Source organism: Geotrypetes seraphini, chromosome 5 (genome assembly GCF_902459505.1).
Source record: "Geotrypetes seraphini chromosome 5, aGeoSer1.1, whole genome shotgun sequence".
NCBI classification, from domain to species: domain Eukaryota; kingdom Metazoa; phylum Chordata; class Amphibia; order Gymnophiona; family Dermophiidae; genus Geotrypetes; species Geotrypetes seraphini.
Window position 1 is genome coordinate 259,422,178 of NC_047088.1, and position 20,215 is coordinate 259,442,392.

The 20,215-nt window shown below is 46.4% G+C and overlaps 1 protein-coding gene across 1 annotated transcript in view; it reads left to right on the plus strand.

Annotated features, from left to right (window-relative positions):
• IGFBP2 (insulin like growth factor binding protein 2) overlaps positions 1-13,428 on the plus strand; it is a 115,511-nt gene extending 102,083 nt beyond the window's left edge. The window contains exons 2-4 of the mRNA XM_033946353.1: positions 2,832-3,049; positions 8,452-8,589; positions 11,652-13,428. Of these exons, the coding sequence (XP_033802244.1) occupies positions 2,832-3,049; positions 8,452-8,589; positions 11,652-11,813 (518 nt within the window). The 3' untranslated portion in view covers positions 11,814-13,428. The remainder of the gene's footprint in view (positions 1-2,831; positions 3,050-8,451; positions 8,590-11,651) is intronic.
• Positions 13,429-20,215: the final 6,787 nt, after the last annotated feature.

The window sequence follows — 20,215 nt, forward strand, 5'->3', positions numbered from 1 at the left end:
TCAAGGATCCATGTTACATCCCAATCTGCAGTCATTGCACCTGACAGCCTGGTTTCTTGTTCCCTGACCCCTCCGGACCTGTCTCAATCAGTGAAGGAGGTGTTGGAAGCCTCCCGCAAGATCTCGACGAGGCTTTGCTATGCGCAGAAATGGACCAGGTTTTCCACCTGGTGCTCGTCTTTTCACCTGGATCCGGTATCAGTTCCGGTATCCTCGGTTTTAGAATATTTGTTTCATTTGTCGCGCTCCGGCTTGAAAACCACTTCGGTGCGGGTTCATCTCAGTGCGATTTCTGCTTTCCACCAACCTCTGGAGGGACGCCCTCTGTCACTCCATCCCTTGGTGACACGCTTCATGAAAGGGTTACTCAGGGTTTGTCCCCCTCTTAAGCCTCCGTCTGTCGTGTGGAATTTGAATGTGGTTCTGGCTCAACTGATGAAACCCCCGTTTGAGCCACTCAACAAGTCCCTCTTGAAATTTCTGACTTGGAAGGCGGTGTTTCTAATTGCCCTCACCTCCGCCAGGCGGATCGGGGAGTTGCAAGCCTTGGTTGCGGACCCCCCTTTCACTGTCTTTCATCACGACAAGGTGGTTCTCCGCACCCATCCTAAGTTTTTACCTAAAGTTGTTTCTGACTTCCACCTCAATCAGTCCATTGTCCTTCCTGTGTTCTTCCCGAAGCCCCACTCCCATCCTGGCGAGACGGCGCTTCACACGCTTGACTGTAAGAGGGCGTTGGCATTTTATCTTCAACGCACCAGGCCTCATCGGAAGGTTCCTCAATTGTTTTTGTCCTTCGATCCCAATCGATTAGGGCATCCAGTTTCCAAGCGCACTCTGTCTAACTGGTTGGCCGCTTGCATTTCCTTTTGCTACGCTCAGGCTGGCCTTCCTCCCCCGGGTCGAGTCACGGGGCACAAGGTCCGAGCGATGGCAGCTTCGATAGCTTTCCTCCGATCCACTCCGATGGAGGACATATGTAAGGCTGCCACTTGGTCTTCGGTTCATACATTCACCTCTCATTACTGTCTGGACACTTTATCCAGGAGTGACGGCCGGTTTGGCCAGTCAGTTTTGCAAAATCTGTTTTCCTAAATTGCCATCCTCCCACCTGCCCTTTTTTGGTTAGCTTGGAGGTCACCCACATGTGAGAATATCATGCCTGCTTGTCCTGGGATAAAGCACAGTTACTTACCGTAACAGGTGTTATCCAGGGACAGCAGGCATATATTCTCACAACCCGCCCGCCTCCCCGGGGATGGCTTCCTTGCTAGTTATGGAACTGAGGACCACGAGGTGGGATGCGCCCTCTAGTGGGCGAGAAGGCACGCACATGCGTGGTGCAGTGTGCAAACTTGAAACTTTAATCAAGTTTGCTTGAAAAGCTGTCCGCGCCGGGGCTCCGTAGATGACGTCACCCACATGTGAGAATATATGCCTGCTGTCCCTGGATAACACCTGTTACGGTAAGTAACTGTGCTTTTTTTTCCAGGTATTTCGGTCTCGCGGTTGGGGTTCGGATGGGAGGGAGAAATGGAAGGGTTAGCGGGGGATGCGCTGCTGCCGGCGACTAGGGGGTAGAGCTTATATTAAGACCTACCGTGAAAATCATGCTAGGGCTTATTTTCGGGGGTAGGGCTTATTTTCAGGGAAACACGGTATTAAAAAATTTCTTAAATTAAAAAAAAATTACAGTAGATAAAGACGATTTAGCTGAGCCAGTCTGCTCATCCAGCTGCTAAGCTCCACAACCCTTTCTTCTCCCTCAGATGTCGCCTCATCTGTGTTTGTCCCATACTTTAATTAAGATTAGAGAATGACACGGAGAAAAATTCTGTCCCCGTCCCTGGACCACCATCCTCTGCACCGCCCCATCCCCGCTGTCCCTTTCACTGCCCGGTCCCCGTCTCTGCCGTCCCCTTCACCGCCCCGTCACTGCCCCGCTGTCTCTTTCACCGCCCCGTCCCCGTCTTCAGCGTCTTCTCCTCTCCGTCCCCCCACCCCCAGCACCCTTCACGCGGTCCAGCAGCTCCCTCCCGCTGGCCAGCCGCGCATTTCCCTCCTTTTCCCTTACCTTTTCTTCTTAAAATGGCGATTTCTATAAGGCTACAAGCTGTATTACAGCTGGAGCCTTGAAGTCGCGTCGGGTTGCCTGCTTGAAGTCTCCTCCGATGCAACCGGAAACAGGAAGTTGCTTCGGAGGAGACTTTTACCAGCAGGCAATGCAACGCGACTTCAAGGCTCCGGCTGTAATACAGTTCGTAGCCTTATACAAATCGCCATTTTAAGAAGAAAAGGTAAGGGAAAAGGAGGGAGGGAGATACATGGATGGCCGGCGGGAGAGATTGGGTTGCTGGTTTGAACGCTCGGTCACCGCACGTTCAAGATTGTTCACCGCCCCGTGCTACCATTCACCGCTCCACGGGGCGTTGAATGGCCTTGTCCCCGAACTTGCGGTGACCGTTTTTTTTGGGTCACCGTTTTGGCGGGTTACCCGCGGCTAAACACGGTTAGCCGCGGGTAACCACCACCGTGTCATTCTCTAATTAAGATAAGAGTCCCTGCCTGTATCACCTCCAAAGGAAGCTGAGCCATGCATCCAACACTCTGAAAATAAGCAGATTACTGCTGAAATGTCCCGCTTTCACCGCCGTCTTATGACCTCTTGTTCCAGAGCCTCCTTTCTATTCAATGTGTTGATGGATGTTTGTGTATTTTTTTTTTTTTGGGGGGGGGGGATGGTTTACTGCTTCCTATTGAATTATTAATTTTGAAAGCAGGTGACGTCGTTTTCCTCATGCTGGCTTTTCTTTTTCTTCTCCCGACTGCAGAAAACTTTGAAGATCGCTCGGATGTCATTCTGGTGGAAAACCAGGTGGATGGGGAGACTGGCACTATCGGAGCCGCTCTGAGAAGGGAACTGCCCACAAGAGGTAGCATGAAGGTGGAGGCGATAAAAAGAGAGAGAATGAACGAACAGCAGCGGCAGATGATCAGAATCGACAAACGCCCCCATAACCCTGATGATTCCAAGCGTCCTTTAACCAGGGTTAGTGAATTTAACCCTTTCGGAGGTGCTAGATGGGGAATTGCTGTGAACTTGGGGGATTCAGAAAAGTGGAAATATTGAATAAATATTGTTGTGTAGCATTTGAGGATATATTCAGAGACTAAGATACCGTAAGTGGCGAGCATAAACAGCAGGGACTCCAATCTCTTTACGTGAGGCGGGGGGGGGGGGGGGAGCAGGCGGTCAGATGGAAAATGAATAAGGCAGTAGGGCCTTTTATGTTTATTTTATTTAAAAATTGTATTTCTCCTCTCTTTTCCTCTTGTTTACAATCACCCTTCCCTAATCAAATATGTCTAAATGTATGAAGATTTTGTCTACTACTTGTTGTTTGTTCCCCCTTTTTATATTTTAATTTTTTAAAATGTACAATGCTTGGAATGTTATGTTAAGTATTTAAACAAATTTTTAATAAACTATGATATACCAGCTTACAAGTGCTTCAACAAAGCGGGTCACAAAATCATACTAGGCCGGGGGTGGGCAACTCCGGTCCTCGAGGGCCGGAATCCATTCGGGTTTTCAGGATTTCCCCAATGAATATGCATGAGATCTATTTGCATGCACTGCTTTCAATGCATATTCATTGGGGAAATCCTGAAAACCCAACTGGATTGCGGCCCTCGAGGAGGGACTTTGACACCTGTGTCTTAGGTGGAACCAGCCACCACCAGTGCTGATGTATCAATACGAACTCCCGACGCCTGTTAGTGAGAGATGTTTCAATCCAACACGGATCATCCTCGGGGGATTTGAAAAGACTGACTGCCTTCTCATCTAAATTAATCAAAAGCAATAATTGTTTGTCAAAGAGCTTCTATATGGCGACTGTCGGTCTGCAGTCGGTCGCCGTATAGAAGCTCTTTGACAATTCTTAACTGTCTGAAGTCCCTTAAGTTCATTCATTCATGCGAACTCACCCAAAATTTCTTCCAAAAGTTGTTACAGATTTTCATATCAATCAATAACCTTACCGTCGTTTTTTTTTCTTCCTCTGCACAGTTCAGCTGATTTTAAAGTGTTTGAGGCTTGTGCAGATGAGGACGGAGCTCAGGCATTGGTGGAATGAGGCATTATGACATCACAATCTGAGCTCTAGAATGTTGCTACTTAGGATTTTAAAGGGTTTGAGGCTTGTGCAGATGAGGACGGAGCTTAGGCATTGGTGGAATGAGGCATTATGACATCACAATCTGAGCTCTAGAATGTTGCTACTTAGGATTTTAAAGGGTTTGAGGCTTGTGCAGATGAGGACGGAGCTTAGGCATTGGTGGAATGAGGCATTATGACATCACAATCTGAGCTCTAGAATATTGCTACTTAGGATTTTAAAGGGTTTGAGGCTTGTGCAGATGAGGACGGAGATTGCAGGAATGGGGATGGGATGGGAAAATGAGTTCCTGCTGGGACAGGGAACAATTTGTCCCTGTGTCATTCTCTAGCTGCAGTAGCCACTAGGTTACTCCTTCAGATTCTTTATTTCTCCCCTTTTTATAGAACCTCACTTAACTCTCCCCATGCATTGCAAAAACTTCAAATGAGGGTTCATTTCAGAATCCCACCTCATGAGCAATAAATCTAAATGCTAGGTGCACGGGTGCCTGTAAAAAGAAAAAAATAAATAAATAAATAAAGGCTTGGCAACGCTAGGCCTCCCCAATCTGAACTGCAATCTTTCTTACCCGCTGGACCCACTGCCCTGCCCCTCCCATCCCATCTTGCCTTCTTACTGTCTCACTCCCCCCCCACCCTGTCCGCCATTGTCACGCTGCACAATTTTCCTTCCATCCTCTATTGCACCTCCACTGGGCCCGCTTTAATAAACTATGGGAGATACACGGGACCCCAGCTCTCTGCCTGCCACTAGTGCTTCTATGTTGGCTCCACCTGCTCTGGACTGGCACAGGAAGCAGTAGCAGCAGGCAGAGAGCTTGGGGTCCCGTGCCTCGCCCATGATTGTTTAACATAGGTCCAGTGGAGCTGCAAATTGTAGTGAGCAAAATTGTGCTGCATGGAGGTGATGGGATGGGAGGAGAGAAAGAGAGAAATGAGGCAATGTGGGAGAGGAGAGAGAGAGAGAGAGAGATGGGGGCAATAGTAGATATAGGGGGAGGGGGAAGACAGGCTGTAGTGGATGGGCTGGAAAGGAGGGAAAATGCTGCATGGGTAGATAGAGAGAAACTGTGCTGGATGGGGGGAACAGAGAGAGGCAGGGGCAATGCCAAGTGGTGTAGGGAGGGGAGAGATACTGACAGGCAGTGGGGGGGGGAGGTTTTGAAGATGCTGGATAGCAGGTCAAGACATTGTGCTCCTGTTACACAGTACGCTTGTCCTGACTTAAAGGAAGAGCTTTCTGGCCTTTGAAAACTAGTCAAAAAAAAATGTAATTAGCTAGTCCAATAAGAAAGTATCATCTTATTGTCTGCTTTAATATGTAATGTAGCAATTGGAATATGTCAGTTTTTGAAATCTGCATCTTCTCTCCTCGGGGTCCATTTACTAGTTCAGGCTTACCGCAGGTTTAAAAGGCGCTACCGCGGGACGTGCTTAGGCGTCCCGTGATAGTCTTGGGATTAGTGTGTGCTACCCACATGCTAAAAAAATAGTAGATTTTGTATCACTACAGTATGCCGGGTACTGGATTTTGAATTTGGATTTAGTTCATGCCTTTGTGAATGTTACATTAAAATACATTAATTTTTTTCCTGTCTCTGAAGGGCTTACAAATCTGTGTTAAAATACTGCAGATATTCTGTTTAATATTTTCTTTCAAACATAATTCCTGACGTGCATTCAGTATGCATGTTATCATATTACAGAGGTACCAGGGAGACGGCTGATACAGCTGCTCCAGAGCCACACAGGGAAGGACAGGAAGTGCCTCACTGTCCTTTTATTACTGACATAGGGAATGGGGCCTTTTTGTGGCTTTGGCATATTAAAGCAGAGATTCGAAGTGGTGGGCACCAGTGTTCCCTCTAAGCGGGCGGGTGTTGTGAGCAAACTTTTTTCACTGTGAGCTAAAAATATCGGGCGCCAGCAAGTTATGAGCCAAATAAATATGTTGCTTTCTACCACAGAACTTCCTTACGTTTGTATGGAATCTATCCCCTTTCAACTTTAGAGAGTGCCCTCTCGTTCTCCCTGCCTTAGCTACTAAGTCTATTCCCTTCAGTACCTTGAATGTTTCTATCATGTCCCCTCTCAATCTCCTCTGCTCAAGGGAGAAGAGGCCCAGTTTCTCTAATCTTTCGCTGTACGGCAACTCCTCCAGCCCCTTAACCATTTTAGTTGCTCTTCTCTGGATCCTTTCGAGTAGTACCGTGTCCTTCTTAAAGTACCAGTGCTGGACGCAGTACTCCAGGTGAGGGCGTACCATGGCCCGGTACAGCAGCATGATAACCTTCTCTGTCTCTTCAGTCCAGCATCTGCCCCTTCCATTCACTGTCTGTCTTTCCCTGCCATCTCTCCTCCTGCCCCCCCCCCACCCCCCAATTTGGTCTAGCATCCATCATCTTCCTTCTGTTCCCCTCATGGTCTGGCATCTCTATCCTTCCCTCCCCCCTGTGGTTTTTAGCATATCTCTCTTCTCATTTCCTCCACTCAGATCTGATCATTCTCTGCTCTCTCTTCCCTTTTCTTCTCTGGTCTTCCTTCTCTATTTTCTGCCTCCATCTAAATTAAATTCTTTCTTACTATTTAGTCCCGTTTCCCTCTTTTCACTGTGTCTACACACAGCTTGTCACCCCTTTCCCTCACCCCTCCATTATCTTACTATTTTCTTCCCCCTTTATTTATCTCCTCCTTCCATCCAGTATGTGTTCTTTCCCCACTTCCATTCAGCATCTGCTCTCCCTTCTCAACTGACATCCATCTGCCTTCTGCTCTCTCTCCCTTCTTCTCACTTCCATCATCTGTCCCCTTCTCTCTCTCTCTCATCTCCTCTATTCCATCATCTGCCCCTTCTCTCTCTCTCTCTCTCTCCCCCCCCCAACTTCCATCATCTGCCCCCCTTCCCCTCACCTTTGTGGGTCACTTTCTTTCCCCTGAGGGTGGCTCATGTCACAGGGGAAGCTTTGGCCGAGCAGAACCGCTTGATTAACAGTGGAACTTACTTGATTGATGTCGATGCTGGGGCCCGTTGCCGTTTGAAGGAAAAAAAAAAAGGTGGAAAAAAGGAACCTGTAAAGGCGAGAGGAAGGGAAACCTCCAGGACAGCTGCTTTTTGCCCTCCTTCAGCGGCCCAAGAGTTCAGACCAGCAGCGGCAGCATTATCCTCATGTTCTAACCCAATCTGATTAACTCATCTTGTTTTTTTTTTTTTTTTTTTTTATTGTATTTATTCTTTTCCCTCCTTTCCTACTGTTCCATGTGTTTGTTACCCCAGTTCGTTTTTTAATTTTTTAAGTAATTATTTTTATTTACGATGTATTTGTGATTTTAAGAAATCCAATTTTATTTCTTTGTAAAACGCTTTGTATCCTGAAAAGCGTTTAATCAAATAATTTAATAAACTTGAAACTTGAAACTATGCTTTTAACTTCGGCACAGAGCTGCCCCTAATCAATAGTTTAGCGCGGTTTCATGAGGCAGCCTCGGGGCCTTTGATAGCCGGCCCGCTTCGATGATGCGATGTGGGCCGGCCTAGCAAAGGCCCCGAGGCTGCCTTATGAAACCGCGCTAAACTATTGATTAGGGGCAGCTCTGTGCCGAAGTTAAAAGCATACACAGCTGCCGCTGCTGGTCTGGAGGTGCGGAGACAAGGCAGGAGGCAAACGCGGTGGAAGGCAGGAGTCCCGGCGAAGGCAGGAGTCCCGGCACAGCGACTGCAACAGGAAGTTGCAAGTCAGCTGACGCCGGCCTTTCGTTGCGGCGGGGACCGAATCCTTCGCGGACCGGCAAGATTTTGTTTGCGGACCGGCGGTTGAAGAACTGTGCTCTACACTGTGTGCGCTGTGACGAGAAACATGTGCGCTGCGAGGTAATATTTTGTGCGCCAACGCACCCCAGCGCAGCTTAGCGGGAACACTGCCTGGGCACTGGAGGATTCAGTGACTTGCCCAAGGTCACAAGGAGCGGCACTAGAATTTGATCTCACAACCTCTGGGCGCAGAGGCAACAGCTCAACCAGTGAGGCACAACTCCCCCCCCCACACACACACACTTCAAGGATTTTAACTTGCTCTATTGCATTCCATTCCATTCAGTCTTGTATACTGACCCATAACTTCAACTACTTCAGCCTCCCCAAACAGATTCTGTGGCTTTAATTTGACCTTACAATGCCTCTGGCGTTCTCTTGCTTAAGAAAATCTATTCTCTGTGCTCTTGCGGCTCTGGGTACTTGACTGAACAGATGTTCCCTTTCTCACCACCTGCAGACTCTATGCCAGAAGTATCTGGATCAGGTTCTGGAACGTATCTCCAATATGCACCATACTGGCGATGATCTCCTGGAGCATCTGTACTCGCTGCACATCCCCAACTGCGACAAGAACGGCCTTTTCAATCTAAAGCAGGCAAGTGGGGTTGGGAATTGTGGTAGGGGTCGCCACAAGCACACTAGCTTCAAGAAGTTCAGGGCAAATGCATGTCGCTTTTATAAATGTAGACGTCTTATTCTCCTGCAAATTGTAGACCTCTTATTCTCCTGCTTGAATTGGGCAGCATGGCAGATTTTAGATAAGAGCATGGATAGGGCACATCACATGTCCATGTCAGGACATTGGAATTCTCATTCTATTTTATAAGAGACTCTGGCAATCATAGAGCTTCTGGACTGCATGTGAAAACCACTCCACCTCTAGGTGGAACAACAATTTTTAGGAAAAGAAAATACAAGACCCCCCCACCCCAACAGAGGGAGCAGCTTTCAAAATTGCTGCTCCTTCTGCAAAGGGACCTGACTAGCAGTGCTGCTCTCCCAGCATCATACCATCGAGCATTTTCCATGGCGTTTGGGTGACTAGATTTTTCCACGGAGAAACCCAGATACATGGCCCTGCCTTGTTCTTGCCCCCCTTCCCGTCGCCAGGGGTTACATGTGAAGAGGGATGCCATCAGGGTAGTACTTACAGTTGATAGAGGAGAGGTGGTCGCCATCAGAGGTAGACATGGAGTGGGGAGAGTGGCGTGGGAGTGTCTTGCCGTTGGGGGGGGGGTGTTCTGGCATTGGGGAGGGGAAAGGCCTTGAATTGGGATTTACAGCTGCCCCTATCGGCACTTAGATGCAAATGCCAAGGTCTGTTTTTGCCATGCGGACATAGATTCACTATATGAAAAGGGAAATGCACAATTGTATTATAGGCTTGCTCAGATCATTGCCTCTCCCATCCCCCACCCACAGCCCCTTGACATCTGGACATACTCAGCTTCCCCACGTGTGACTGGCCTCTGTTCTGAAATGACATTTAAACATCTGGGGATGCTTCTAGAATAAAGACCAATTGTGGGGAAAGTACTGCTGCCATTTCATCGCCTTGACACAAAATGGCAACTGCTTCAACAAAATCTGATTTCCACTTAACATCAAAGGCTGACCCTCTATCTAGTTCCCACTTAGATCATCCGTTAAGAGAGGGAAGAAAGTTTTGGTGCTGTGGCCTCTGCAAAACCAGACTCATGATTATCCTCCAGAAATTCTTCAGGACGGGAAAGTTTAATACCAGCCTATAATTTCTAAATAGGGGGAGATGGCAGTTCCACCGCATAATACCGCCAGAAAAACACCGCAGCATGCTATAATCAATATCGCAAGAAGAAGGGGTATATGCTAATTTATATTGTCAGGGTCAATGCAAATTAACAACTCCTGTGATCCTACCCTTCTCTTCTAAAAATTGTAAAGTTCTCAATCGACCAGATTTTTTTTTACGCATGAACACATTTGAAGTGTACGGGCACCCAGTTTTTGCATCTGAACTCCATTTTGGGTTCCCTGAAGCAGAGAACGAAATATGGTCCGTGTCGGGACTCTGCAAAACTGTTTTGCACTCTTTGAGCTTTGTGACTGCGTAATTTTTCATTGAAAATATGCAATGATTAGGCTTCAGTTTGAGATAAATATCTCATAGAGTCTCCGGGTCTCTGAGCATATATTTAAACAAATCGATATACCTGATTACTTTTGGTATTATCTGGTCGATTGAGAACTTAACAATTCTTGGAAGAGAAGGGTTATATCATAGGAGTTGCTATAATCAATGTGCATGCAAATTATTTATTTAGAAATTTATATACCGCATAAAAACTATGCGGTTTACAAAATTACATGCATATATATACATTTTTTAATAAATATTTTATTAATTTTCCAAAAAACTTAACAGTGCAATATACATGTTAACAATCTGAGAATAAAGCATAAAACGCACATCCATCTTATAAATATATACATACAGTATCTTTATCCAACCCACCCTTTTATTAAATAATCAATAAATGAATAATAATATTTATACTTTCAAAATCCTTATCTTATATAATAATAAAGTATCCCCTCCCTCCTCCCACCCACCCTGGATGTGAATAGAAGTAAACCAAATTAAAGTAACCAGTTATGTTGCATTAATAAAAGATGTCAGTGGTTCCCAAACCAATATAAATATATGACCGTGTCCTAATAATTCCGCATTCATTTTTTCATTCTTATATGCGGAGAATAAATTTGCCCACCAAAAAGAGAAATTAAGATGATCGTGATTTTTCTAGTTATGTGTTATCATCTGCATTGCAATCCCTGTCATGACTAGAAAACAACGACTTTTGTAATGATCTATGGGGGGGTTTTAACATGTAATAATGTTCCGCATATGACTAGCTCATACGTTAACGGGAATGAAAATTCAAGTGCTAAAACATGTTTTCACAGAACAAACACAGTAAAACATTAACCAGCAGTATTATTATTAAAACCTTTTTCCAAATTCATCCAACAAGATGGAAAGACAAAATCCCATAAAAACATTTAGGGTTCCTTTTACGAAGCCGTGTTAGCGGCTTTATCGCACGTGACTTTTTATCACGCACTAACCCCTGCGCTAGCCGAAAAACTACTTCCTGCTCAAGAGGAGGCGGTAGAGGCTAGCGCGGCCGGACGTTTAGCGTGTGCTATTTCGCGCGTTAAACCTCAGGCCCGCCCAGTTCTGCCCACATCCCATCCTGCCCCAGGCCCACCCCCTTAACCTGTTCATGCATCAGGACAGCATGCGTGGGATGTGTTGCAATTACGATGGCATCGCGCGTTGCATCTACGGATGCCGTCCCGATGTCGGAAGCTTTTCAAAACCCAGACATGTCCGGAGACATCTGGTAACCCTACCCAGGATAGGTGCAAAAAGTACTACTCTAATCAACTTTGCTTTTTACAAAGTGCTTTTTTTTTGAGAAATCTGTATGCATTCAGTTTTGGTTTTCTACAACTTTGCATTCAAAAGAAGGAGGCAGCCTGTCTTCTGGCTCTTATCCAGAGGTGAGGCTACTGCCCTGAGGATCACTGTTTTATCTATGCTTTTTGCATTCATGTTATGAATCGCTCCCATTCTCTCATCACCCCTTATGTTTTTTTTTTCCCCCCCTTCAGTGTAAGATGTCCCTGAATGGCCAGCGAGGGGAGTGCTGGTGCGTGTACCCCACCACTGGGAATAAAATATTGGGGGCACCCAACGTCCGAGGCGACCCAGAGTGCCACCTCTACTACAGCGATCTGGAGGACCGTGGAGCACCAACCCCGCTTGTTCCATAAAATGCCTCCAAGGAGCACGTCTTGCTGTACTTGTGGGGTAGGGGAGAGGAGGCTAGTAATGGATTGTATTTGGGTCTAAAATGTGGCCTGAAAGGGGGAGAATTTTCTAGTGCAGGAGTAACTTCGGTGTGCCACAATTTCAGTCCCTCATCTTCAATGCACAGTTGAAGTTTTCTCTCTGAAGTCTGTATTTTCTCATCCAATCTTTGTTTGGGAGAGGTGAGGAGAAGCTTTTGCATTGCTTCTAAGGTCACACAACTGTACGATATTGATAGGAAGCAGGTTGCAGAGTAATTTAGGGAAGAGGTTAGTAGATGGGGCAGGGAATATAGCGCTTATATACTTCTTGAAACCTGAATGTAAAGGACAGTGAAGGAATGAAGGAAAAAAATTTGCTTCTGAATAGGTAGGAGAGTTCTTGTTTCCTAGTTGGAATGAAAGTAGTTTTTTAAAAATCCTGATTTTGACCATAGAAGAAATCCCCTTTGAAACTGGCAGGCTCTAGGGGCCTGATTCTCAAAATGGCGTCCTACCGCCGTCTAATGGACCCATTGGGACGCATGTTTAAAAAAAAATGATGCAGCGAACAACGCCTACAATGCCTTTGGATGCCTAAGGCCGGCGTAGGCGCGGCTTATGCTGGAAGTGGCCTTGGGCATTCGTAGGCGCGCCTAGATGCTTCTGTAGGCGCGAGTCAGACGCCTTAAATGTAGACCTGTTAAATGCTGGCCTATATTTAAGGCGTCTGTACAAAAACTAGTCACGATTCTGGACGCAGCGCCTTACCGGTGATTGCTCTGCAAGCACCCGCCACGGCAGGCGCTGTTTCCAGAATCGGGCCCTAAATCTATGGCTGTCTCCTGAAGCTTGTGCCTGTTTCCCAGGATTCTTTTTTAATTAGTTATCTATTGGGTAGGTTTGTGGGAAATTACGTTTGTGCAGGTCCTGAATTTAAGGAAAGCTCTTCAAGAGTGCATTGAGTCCATCACTTCATTGCTTTGTGAAAACCTTCATACTGGATTAACAAAACTCTTTTGGTTTCAAATTGGAGGTTTTTTTTTTATTTGTTTGTATGTTTATAGTTTTTTTTTTAATTTTTTTGGTTTATGTTTTGGGGGTGGGGGCGAGGGGTTGCCCTATTTACTGTGTTTTTGAAATGGATTTCAAAAGTGAAACAGAGTTTGCCCAGTGGTGCCACGATCTGGAGATGATGGTCCTCGAGTTAGGTTTTGCTGTTGTTGTGTTGTTTTTTTTTAAGGGCCGTGATTGGTCAGGCCTGGGTGTTCCACGGAGTTAAGTGTGTTCAGATCCAGGGGATAGGATGGCTGCTGGTACTAGGGTGGTCCCTGATGCTCTATGAGCATTGCTGAGGGTCCCTTGAGCCTGCCCAGCATGGGGTGGTGGGAGAGAAAAAAGCAGGAGAAGCCAATGAGGAAGAGAAGTGAAATCCTTCAGACCTTTCCATTTTCACAAAATGGCTTCCTGCACAACTGAGCTGCTTTTTGATTTAGGAAGCGTTCATGCAAGAGCATAGAAACATAGAAATAGACGGCAGATAAGGGCCACGGCCCATCCAGTCTGCCCACCGCAATGACCCTTCCCCACCTAACTCAGTGAATAGATCCCACGTATCTATCCCATTTGGCCTTAAAATCAGGCACGCTGCTGGCCTCAGTGACCTGAAGTGGAAGATTATTCCAGCGGTCAACCACTCTCTCAGTGAAAAAGAATTTCCTGGTGTCACTGTGCAGTTTCCCTCCCCTGATTTTCCACGGGTGCCCCCTGGTTGCCGTGGGACCCACGAGAAGGAAGATATCTTCTTCCACCTCGATGCGACCCGTGAGATACTTGAACGTCTCGATCATGTCTCCCCTCTCTCTGCGTTCCTCGAGTGAGTAGAGCTGTAACTTATCCAGCCTTTCCTCGTAAGGGAGATCCTTGAGACCCGCGATCATCCGGGTTGCCATTCTCTGCACCGACTCCAGTCTCAGCACATCTTTTCGGTAATGCGGCCTCCAAAATTGCACACAGTACTCCAGGTGTGGTCTCACCATGGATCTATACAATGGCATAATGACTTCAGGCTTACGGCTGACGAAACTCCTGCGTATGCAACCTATGATTTGCCTTGCTTTGGAGGAAGCTTGCTCCACTTGATTGGCAGCCTTCATGTCCTCACTGACGATCACCCCTAGGTCACGCTCTGCCTGCCTTTCCTTCAAGGAGCTGAAAAATTATATACAGTATATCTAATGTTTTCTAGATAGAGGAAAAACTACTTGCCCAGGTATTGCTGGGGCCACCTTTCAGGTTTGTTTCCTTTTTCTGTTGAGTCAGGTGAGTGAATTGAATTGAAGCCCTAAATGTTGGAGTAAGTTGGAAAGAATAATCTACCATTGCCGGGAGAGAGCCTCCCTCACGGCTGCTCCCGTCGTATACAACCTCGAGTCGCACTACCTCCACAGGCGGATTTTAGCTTTGTTTAAATAATCTTGTCGACAGTTCTAGTGCAGGGTGCCCCGTACTCCTGAACGGTAGTCTCTGAACTCGCAAGTTGCTGCAGAAGGACGTCGCTTACGGTGGCGTAGCGAGGGTGAGAGGCGCCAGGGGTGGTGGCGCCCCTCCTGCTGCATACCCCCTTCTCTTCCCCTGTACCTCTTTAACGTTCACGACGTAAGCAGCAACCCCCAACCTGCTGCCTACACCAGCGTTGGCTCTTCCTCTGACATCACTTCCTGCTACTCGTGCTGCGAATGTTAGAGGTACAAGGGATGGGGCGTGCATGGTAGTTGGGGGGCGGGGAAGGAGCGGGGTGAAGGGATGGCAGAGAGGAAGGCAGAGAGGTGCTGGTGTCCCCACCAAAACAGTGCTCGGGGTGGACCGCCCCCCCCCTTACTACTCCATTGGTCGCATGTCTTTCGACCCCACCTCCTTCCCAGAGGGCTGTGACATGCTCCCTCAATTTCCCTTCTGCAAACAATTTAAGGCGTCTTTCCGATCTGCTCTGCGTTTTTAAAATTATTATTATTATTTTCACATTGGAAGTTTGAATCTTTCGTGCCTAGAGGTTCCCACATGGTTGGGGTCTCTGCCTGAGGGAAGATGCAGACGCTTGCGCCAGAAGTCTGCTGCTAGCAGGATCAACCCTCGGGGACACCGGTCTAGCCAGCCTGCTTTAATATTTTGGGAACTCGGGATCCGTTCCCCAGTAACTTGCTCTGCATTGTTGATTTGTCAGGAGCTTGAGCGCAGGCTCACTCCCTCCCTCAGTCGCAACATGAGGAGTGTAGGGGATTGAGTCTTAGTCTGAAACTGGTCAAACTGCAGCCAGAAGATCACACTTTGTGTAGAATTTGAGGCACAGCCTTGTCCAGATTCCCAGCTGCAGGCTCTACATGGTACTATAAGTAAAGCTATTATAGCCTATGTAGAAAATCAGGGAGGGGGGGGTGTTTGAATCTTATGGTTTTGGAGGTTTCTGGGACCAGAGATAGGGTCCTCCACCTCCAGAAACCTTTTTTTTTTCACATTTTATGATTTTTAATTTTCACCCCCGGGCTGTTTTGGTACCAGAATCGCTGTCGTAGCAGCCATTTTAATTCCCCAACTATTTTAAAAAAGCCTCTATTTGCCTCAAAACCCCTCAATTTTGCTTAAAATCAATAGGGATAGTCTACTCGGGCCTTTCTACCCTTATATCATGCCAGGTTTGCGCTGGCCGAGGAACGTCCGTGTACTGTGTGCCACAGAGCATGTGAGGGGGGAGCAGGAACAATGTGTTCATCCACCTCTTGAGTCCTCTAGAGCAGGGGATCTGCAGGAGGCTCATTTTTCAGGGAAGAGACCCCTTCTGGAGCCGTCCAATAGTGAATTGGCGAAATGTAGTTGCATATATATATTGCCCCGGAGCCTAAAAGGAGGAAGAATGAGTCTCTCCCAGGGTCCTTTGGTCTGTGCAGTCAGGGGTTCACTGCTAGGGAGGGGGGGGGGAGGTGTCCTGCAGCATGCTGTGCTTGTTAGACACTACTGCCTTATGGAACCGTAGGCCTACTGAATTCCGTGACCCTCTGTGGTGGTCGCTATTATGCTGTTTTAGCATTGACCAATGATATCTGAAAAAGAATAACCCAAAAAAACAAAATACCTCTCTCAATGAATATAAAAAATCAATCCAAACCCTATGGTATTCTTCTCCCCCACCCCCCCCCCAAAAAATATATATATTTATATAGGATAGACAAATACACGAAAGAAAAGTATTAGGGGACCAACTAACCTTTTGAAGGTTCACCCAGCAGTTTCTCAAATGGGTCTTCAACTAACGGGCACTCTGCAAGTCCACTCCATACATCATTTATCTCTCAAATTTTTATTCAAACTTGTCATCATTGTGCCACAAATTAAATATAATGCATAAGGGGGAAAAAAAAGTGTCCAATCAAATGACTATCTAAATAGCCCCAGTGTTTTCAAAAATATTTGTCCAAAATGAAGGAGTCAAATGTACAAAAATAATGACTTAGTTTTTAATCCACATTGCCGCCTGAGAAACCCCATTTCGATTCTTCCACAGGGACAGGAACAGCTTTACAACTTTCAGAAGGGAAACTCCATGTCGGCTTTTCCCCAAAGTATGCAACGCCTCCCAACAAAACAAAACAGAGCAGTGCAGTGCAGTGAAGAGGAGTTTAGGATCAGTGTAAGGCTATTCTTGGGGCTGCAGGGGGAGAGGTGGCAAATTTGTATAAGTGCCCTGCCCTGCGTTTTGCTGGTTCCTTCAGCAGCTGCAGTAAGCTCTGCCTCTAATACCCCCTACTCCTGATTTTCGATGTAGTAGGAGTTGTGGTGGGAAACTGATAAATGTTGTTCAACCACCGAGGGAATCAGTACAGCAAATTTTCCTTGGGTGCCACATTCCCACAGTGTCGGCCCTGGAACAGAGGGTATGTCATAGAAACATGACGGCAGATAAAGGCCAAATGGCCCATCCACTCCTCCTCTCTCTATTGGCTAAGGCTCTTAACATTTGCATCTCTTCATCTTATTGGCTAAGGCTCTTTACAACTGCATTGTGAGGTCATAGAACTTTATAGTTATAGGAACATAGAAACATGACAGCAGATAAAGGCCAAATGGCCCATCCACAGCATCCATTATCTCCTCCTCTCTCTATTTGCATCTCCTCTTCCTATAGGCTAAGGCTCTTAACATTTGCATCTCCTCTTCCTATAGGCTAAGGCTCTTTACACTTGCATTGTGATATCATAGAACTTTATGGTTATAGAAACATGATGGCAAATAAAGGCTAAATGGCCCATCCACAGTACCATTTTCTCTTTCTCTCTCTGAGAGATCCCACGTGCCTATCCCAAGCCCTCTTGGATTCAGACACAGTCTCTGTCTCCAACACCTCTTCCCGGAGATTATTCCATGCATCTTTTTAAAAGGATGAGGATGCATACTTTTTTTTATTCTGAGTCAGTAAAAATGTACATTGGGCACTCAAGAATAAGGTGGAGAAAGGTAATCAAACAGGAAAATGGGGGAAGCGTGTTGTATTTCTACATGGACCAGCTCTCGCTGAATTTTTTTGGCATCTGATTGGATTTTTCCTGTCTCTTCCTGCTATTTGCTTTCCCTTGCGAACCCTGTCTCTTCCCTTAGTGCCACACATGATCCAACACAAGGGCTGAGTAAACTCACTGAATAACCCTCCTACCTCAGCTTAAAATAAAAAAAGGAAATAGTTAACTATCCTGTGTTATTTCAAACATTTTCATTCACTGTGTAAAGACTGTTGAGGGCCAGCTGCGCTCTTGTGCGAGTGAGTCCTGGTGCACTTGGTAAAAGTTAAAAAACATGAAAGTATAAATAAGGGAAGAGTCTTTCTTAAAAAAAAAAAAATTATAAAAATGCAGGAGTAATTTTCTAAAGCTTGTTTTATTTGCAGAAAAAGACTGCTATAAAATTATGGAGCAGAATATACACACATGCATACTTCTATGCGCATTACACACATGCATTGCCAAGGGTAAAGTTTGGGTGGGACCGGGGTAGGGTTGCAGTGCACACACTGAGGGGGGGGGGGAGTTCTATAAATGGCACCGAGAAAAAGTGCTTAAGCGCTATTCTAAAAATCGTAATTACAGTTAGGCGTGGTTTAGAGCAATGTTTTTCAACCTTTTTACACCTATGGACCTGCAGAAATAAAAGAATTATTCTGTGGACCGGCATCGGTCCGTGGACCAGCAGTTGAAGAACTCTGGCAAGTCGTGGGCAAGACCCTGCCCATCTCTACCCAATCTCCACCTCAGACCCCGCCCCCATAATAGTACTAATTGCACCTTGCACGTCCCGTGCCTCATCTGGAAGCCTTCCCTCTGACGTTGCAACGTCAGAGAGAAGGCTTCCGGCTCAGGCGCAGGATGCCCGTAGGAGCCACTGTCCGTGGCTTTGTGCACTGAATCAGTTAGGAAGAGGGAGCTGGCTCGAAGGTAATGCCGCATCGATCGCACCGTGGACCGGTGGTTAAAGAACACTGTTTTGGGTCTGATGTACGTGCTGGCCCTGTGGACTGGCAGGAAATTTTTGTGGACCGGCACTGGTTTAGAGAATAGTGGTTAGCATCGGGAGGCATGACTACATTTAGGGGCGCCCATTTACTCCAGTGAAAACCTGGTGTAAACCCCACACTTAGATGCAATTCCCCCTAATTCTTTAATGACTGACATAAATGGTAAGAATGCACTTGCTCCGCCCATGGCCCTTTCATGGCCACACCCCCTTTTCGGATCCACACTAGAATTTATTCTCGCCTTGCTATAGAATATGTCTAAAAAAAATGCATGCATAAATACTTGTTGCCCAATTATTGACTCGTTTATTTTGTTAAGTTGCACGGCCAAATTTGCACACACAGCTCAAAATGCCATATATAGAATCCGGGGACTATTGTGTAAAATACGCTTGCACACGCATAGAGTAGAGTGCCCAGGTACACATTCAGAGCAGGTGTAAATTTGTGCACCTTTAGGGATGTTTGGAGGGTTCTTTAATAAAGGCATTCAGGAGCCTATGGGGTCTTTATAAAAGAGCTGCTTTTTTTTGGAAATTTCGCACGGACATCCCTTTCTGAAATTACCTCCCATGTGAGCTGTACCACCTTCACCTGGAGGACCTGCCTGGACATAGGCAGCGGGACGCTGTTTGGTTTGAGAGGACCCAGGAGATCCGCCCTAGCCCCAGCAGAATCCTGTGGCACGGCCATCACCAGCTCCCGACGCTACCTCCTATCTCCTCCCGGCGTTGTACTTTTAAATCTTCGGGGCAGCCCCCGCACAGCGTCAACGAGCAGACCTGCCCCCGGAAGTAGAATGAAGGGTTCCGGGACAGGCCGGCTCGTTGACGCTGCATGGCGGCTGCCCTGAAGATATAAAGTACAACATCGGGAAATGGGTAGGAGGGCGGGCACCAATCATCGACCCCTGTGGCCTCCCCTGTTCCGACGCTGATGTGCCTGGGCATCTGTGATGGTCTTTCTTCACACTTTGATCTCTCTTTCTCTTTGGAGCAGTAAAAGGGCTTTTAATAAGCTATGAGTGGACTAATTAGAAATCTATATGGTTAACATTTATGGTAGTATTAACATAGCCAGAAATTGCATTAGATTTGAATTGCTTTTTTTTTTTTTTTAATGTAAAGCAAAACAAAAAATCCTCTTACCAAACATTAAGGCCCTGATTCTATAAAGCCCACCTAAAGTTAGGTGCTGATATCAGCGCCTAATCGAGCAAATAGGCTTAATCGGTGCCTATATTGACAATCGGCTTTAATTGGACTTAATTGGTGGCCAACTTGAAAAACTTGATTGTATAAAAAGTAAGCTCCTAGCCCAAAGCGCCTGTACTAAAAATGGACGTAGTTAGGAGCGGATCATAGGCTTGGTTGTGAATCAAGTGTCATTAGGCTCCGATATCTGCACCAGACTGGCATAAATTGAGGCCGCCTAAGTATGCTTAGGTGATGCCGAGTATGATTCTATAATGGGCGCCTGGAATTGGTGCCTGTATCGGGCGCTTAACCCATAGGCAGACTTTATACAATCAAGGCCTAAGTGCTTCAAATAGATTTCATGCAGTGGGGTTTTGAGTATCCGTGTGGGACGGAGGACTCTTTGAGGCATGATGAGTTCAACATGTAGATGCTCTCTGGTGAGTACAAGAAAGGGATAAACTAGGGGCAAATGTTTTGGTGAGAGGTTTCCACTCGATTGTGGGTTTTTTGGGGGGTTCTGTAGTTCAGGTCTGCGGAACATTGTAAATGATTTTGTCACAATCCCTAGATTTTAGGGATGGTATCTTTACTATGTGGAAAAGTTCATAAGAATTGTATGAAAATAAATA